The sequence below is a fragment of the Netta rufina genome (assembly GCF_964035555.1).
Source record: "Netta rufina genome assembly, chromosome: 1".
Taxonomy (NCBI): domain Eukaryota; kingdom Metazoa; phylum Chordata; class Aves; order Anseriformes; family Anatidae; genus Netta; species Netta rufina.
The window spans coordinates 179548570-179553569 of NC_140123.1; the positions used below are offsets into that span (position 1 = coordinate 179548570).

Genomic DNA, 5000 nt, shown 5'->3' on the forward strand with positions numbered 1-5000 from the left:
ATTACACTGGACTTTCTTTTCTCACACTGCACACTGCCGTTACATGCAAAGTTCCTCAGGGCAAGGACTGTGTCTGTATCTATTTTGTAAGGTGTTATGCAAACATATGGTGTTGTAATAACTAATAAATAATCATGAGTGGGTAGTAACCTCATACTCAGGCCAGGAGAGCTTTTATACCTATACCATTGCTTACTATCATGATCCTGTGTGTGCACTTGAATGTTTCCACATTCAAGTGCACACATATGTGTACTGATGATAGTAGTGCTGATGATAAACAGGCAAAATCAGTCTACAGTTCTTTTTCTGGCAGCTTTGTATCCATTTAACTAAAAATGTTAAACCATTTTATTAATACGCCCCACACTATCATGTCTGTGTAATGGAGGGAGTAAAATTATTTTGAATCAAAAATTTAAGAAAGCAAGAGAATAGTATTTTCTGAAATTGTCTACTTTTTAAACTGATTGTGCATTTTTGCATCAACGAAGGGGGAGTGAAGTCAGTTCCATTTCTTTTTTTTTTTTTTTTTTTTTTAATACAGGTTTTATGACACACAGAGGAAATGAAATGTGTTCTTGGTGACGCTTGAACTTTGCATAAACTACAAGGAAGTACACCAGTAAACAATTTTGCACTAAAAGAACAACAACAAAAAAAAAAAGCTTTCATAATTACTTATATCTTCCCTAGCATTCCTTGTGCAAGGGTTAACAGAACCCGACTGTCATATTTCGCTCATCTGCAAACTCTATCATTGTGACGTAAATTGTGATGTCATGATTTAAATTAAAGATACAAATCATACTAAAATTAGGATGCTGTCCCCCCTTATTTTTACCCTGTTACCGAAAAGCACGTTATTTACATAGATCAATAATCAAATAACTGCATAGTTCCTTGAATAATTCTGCTAAAAAAGAAAAGGGGGAAAGATATCTTTCCTCTATAATAGATCACGCAGCTGTGAGATCATCTGTGACTCTATGATAGTACCTACAAAACTCTTGCAAACAGGGGGAGTAGCCAGTAAATCCACATTCAAAGACAATGCTCCTTTGCTCCCATTCCTTCTTTAGCCTAATACTTAAGTTTTCTTCTCAATAGCGCAGCAAAACCATTCCAAAAGCTCCAAAAGGGCTTTCTTTGATCACAGAAGAAAAAGAAAAAACAGAAATCACTGTCCTTCAAGCAAAACAAAACCAAACCCAAATAAACAGCACTAAATGAGCTCTGTAAAGGTGCACACCATTGAATCATATGAGACACAGACATTTGGGTCTGGTCTGCACTTTAGGTACATGTACTCACCCACTGTGGTTCTCCTTCCTGGTTGCAGCGTGGATTGCTTGTTTTGCTAAGATGGCATGATTGTGTAGATTGGATCTCTCCCAGGAGGCTTGCTCTGTGTGTAAGGTGTGTAGTTATTCCTCCTGGTGCCTTTACTTTGCACCCTCTTCCTCAGATTGTTCCCCTGTGTTTTCAGTAATGCCTAGCTCTGTTTTAGGAAGGGGGAAAGGACATTCTGTTGGTGCTTTCACTTTAATGATTAAAGAAGAACAGATGGAGAAATCTAAACAAAGTCTACATCAATTTACAGTAGTTCAAGCAGCCTGAAAACAATTATATCTTTTGAAGAATCATTTACAAGGTGGTTGTCTGATCATCTACACCACTGACAGGGAGTGGAAATCAGCTCAGTGACTCTACCAAATACTGACAAACAGTTACATTGGCTTTTAGATGGCTTCTGTGGTCTGGGAGATAGAAACTGGGCATCTGGCATTCATCATTGAGAAAGTTTGTGGAACTAAATGAAATAATCAATTTTGTTACTTTGTATTGTATCTAAGGCATGTTCTAACTAAATCTTTTCACATAACTCCCATTGAAACTAATGGAAGCCATATGCACAGGAGAGAAAAATGGACTCATAAAGAAATTTTCCTTGTCTTAACACTGTTTTATTAGTGTTCTCTTTCTTCTCCAGGCACCTTAACAATGAACATGCATTGGATGACAGAAGCACTGCTCAGTGTCGGGTGCAAATGCAAGTGGTTCAGCAGTTAGAAATACAGGTTTGTTGCACAGATGTATTATCCCATTACATATTTAGAATTGTGGTGACTTCACCCTGGTGGGCAGCTAAACTCCACCACAACCGCTCTCTCACCCCCCCTCCTCAAAGGACAATGGGAGAGAAAATACGATGGAAAGGGCTCAAGGGTTGAGATAAGAACAGGGAGATTGCTCACCAATTACTTTCATGGGCAAAACAGACTCAACATAGGGAGATTAATATAATTTATTGCCTATTACTAACAGACTAGAGCAGTGAGAAACTAAAAGCAAACTAATCCCACATTCCTCCCCCTCTCCCCACATTTTCTACCTCCCCTCCCCAGAGCAGCTCACAGGCAGCAGCTTCTCAAGCACTGCTCCCACATGGCTCCATACCACAGGGTCCATCCCCCAGGAGCAAACTGCTCCAGCACAGGTCCCCCACAGGCATCAGCATCCCCCAGACCCCCTGCTCCTGTGTGGGCTCCTCTCCACGGGCTGCAGCTCCAGCCCGGGGCCTTCTCCTGTGGGGGCTCTCCATGGGCCGCAGCCTCCTCCAGGCCACAGCCACCTGCTCCACCGGGGGCTCCTCCACCCATGGGGGGGCTGCAGTGTGGAGGTCTGCTCCATGTGGGACCCATGGGCTGCAGGGGGACAGCCTGCTCCACCAGGGGCCTCTCCACAGGCCGCAGGGGAACTGCTGCTGCGTGCCTGGAGCACCTCCTGCCCTCCTGCTGCATTGACCGTGCTGTCTGCAGGGCTGGTTCTCTCACATTTTCTCACTCCTCTCTTCCAGCTGCTGTTGCACAGCAGTTGCTTTCCACTTTCTTCAATCCTCTCTCCCAGAGGCCCACCCAGCGTTGCTCACTGGCTCAGCTCTGGCCAGTAGTGGGCCCCTTTTGGAGCCATCTGGAGCTGGCTCAGATGTGACATGGGGCAGCTGCTGGCCTGTGCTCACAGAGGCCACCCCTGTAGCCCCTCTACTACCAATACTGTGCCACATAAACCCAATACATTTTACCCCATGCTTCTGTGAAAAGCATATTTAAGAATTATCATTAAAATATAATTTTATCACATTCATCACAATCTTCACATACATTTAAAAAATAAAAATTCCCTATACCAAAATCAACATAACTTCATCACAACATCAACAATACGTACAATTTACATACATTCTACCCCTCATCACTTCACAACATTATGGCAACACATAGTCTTCACAATTTTTACATCATAAATTCTTCACAACTATTACAGACCATGTCCAGTCTGTGTTTTGCCCATTACTTCTCCCAATTATCATCCTTATCTTTAATTTCTCAAGCCCACACTGGGCACCAAAAGGGACTGTGGTGGTTTCACACCAATGTCCAATTAAACTCCACAACATTGCTCTCTCACTCCCACTTCCTTTCCTTTGAGAAGGGGGAAAGAGAAAATATGATGTCATATAAACCCAATATAACTATTAATCTAAGCTAAAATGAAAACACTTGCCTTAATGATTGTGGCTTAAAGCTGTATATTTCTTGCATGAAATTTGTTGATATTCATGAACAAACTTTTTTTTTTTTTACTTTAAGATTTTTACATTATAAATTATGCAATAATTATCTAACATCAGCATTGTCTACAGTATTTTGCTTGAACTAAGACCCTAATGCCATTCATCATGAATGAAAAATGCAGTCCCTGGAGCAGAGACTGCATCCAAGCTGTCTTCTCTTCTTGAAATGGGGTCAGGACCCCTTTTCTTTCTGCCCCTTCTGACCCAATGCTTGTCTGCTGGACAAAGGAGTACAAGAGCATAGCTCTACCCAAAGTAACTCTCTGCCCAATGGTGGGCATTTTTCTGAAAGTCAATTGGTAATGTCAGACCCACTCAGGGGTTGGTCCCCAGGTGGTCCTGTGGCTGGGACCATGACACTCGTGTGGCTTGCTCAGGCTCTAACCATTAGGGATCACTGCATATATGTGATGCTCCATCCAGTTTACAGAAGTACCAAGTACTCCTGGGGTCTCCCAGTACTGAAACACTTATCAGGCTGCTGATGCTTGGCATGAACCTCACAGTCATTTCAGAATGACTGTGCAAGATGCTTACACCATGTGGTTCTGTACAGGGGGCATTTTTTCAGCAGATCTGTAGCCTCTTGAGACAGTGCAGGAGAACACAAATGATGCAGGAGGGACTGAGATTTATTTTTTTTTTCAGTTTGTGTAGATACATGGAGAAAAAGGGTAAACCCTTTTCAGCTTTCTTACCTTGTGCCATGTATTGCCTCACTGTTTGCATGCACACAAGAATACTTGTTCTTCTTTCAGACAAGGCAAACTGTTAGATTCTTTTGTATTTTAATACTAGGAACACAAAGCAATGAGGGGAAAGTAAAATAATATCATTTATTGTCATTTGCCTTGAATTTGAAGTTTTATATACCTAGGCAAAGTTTTAGTTTCTTTTATACAGGAGGGCAGTGTTAACTTTCTGTTAGGAATTTACATCATGGCAAATAGCATCACTTTAAAGCATCACACACACAAAAAAATAAAGCCTAAGAAGAAACCATTTTCCCACTCCCTGCCTCAAGTGTTTTTTTAATTAAAGTTGCACTGACCAAATTATATCCAGTATATCCAGAATATCTTCAGTAATACAGGTAGTTTCCTGCAGTTCTAAATTACTTACAGGCTGGTTTGCTTAGTCCAGTCTCAGTCTACAGGTGTAACTCAAGCTGAATTCATGAAAAAAAAGTATTACAGAAGTCTCTGGAAAATGTCAGTGTTAAACAACAAGTGATTCAAGTTCCAGTTAGTGTTGTAATTGTTTTGCATATATACAAAGCCAACATCACTGGAATACAACTTGTTTAAAAAAAAAAAAAAAAAAAAGATTATTTTTGTGTTGTAAGATACATTCTCCTCTTTTA

The 5000-nt window shown here is 41.0% G+C and overlaps 1 protein-coding gene across 1 annotated transcript in view; it reads left to right on the plus strand.

The window, feature by feature from the left end:
* Positions 1–5000, plus strand: part of FOXP2 (forkhead box P2) — a 430404-nt gene that overhangs the window by 387761 nt on the left and 37643 nt on the right. Inside the window, exon 11 of the mRNA XM_084290854.1 lies at positions 1994–2081. Within this exon, the coding sequence (XP_084146980.1) occupies positions 1994–2081 (88 nt within the window). The remainder of the gene's footprint in view (positions 1–1993; positions 2082–5000) is intronic.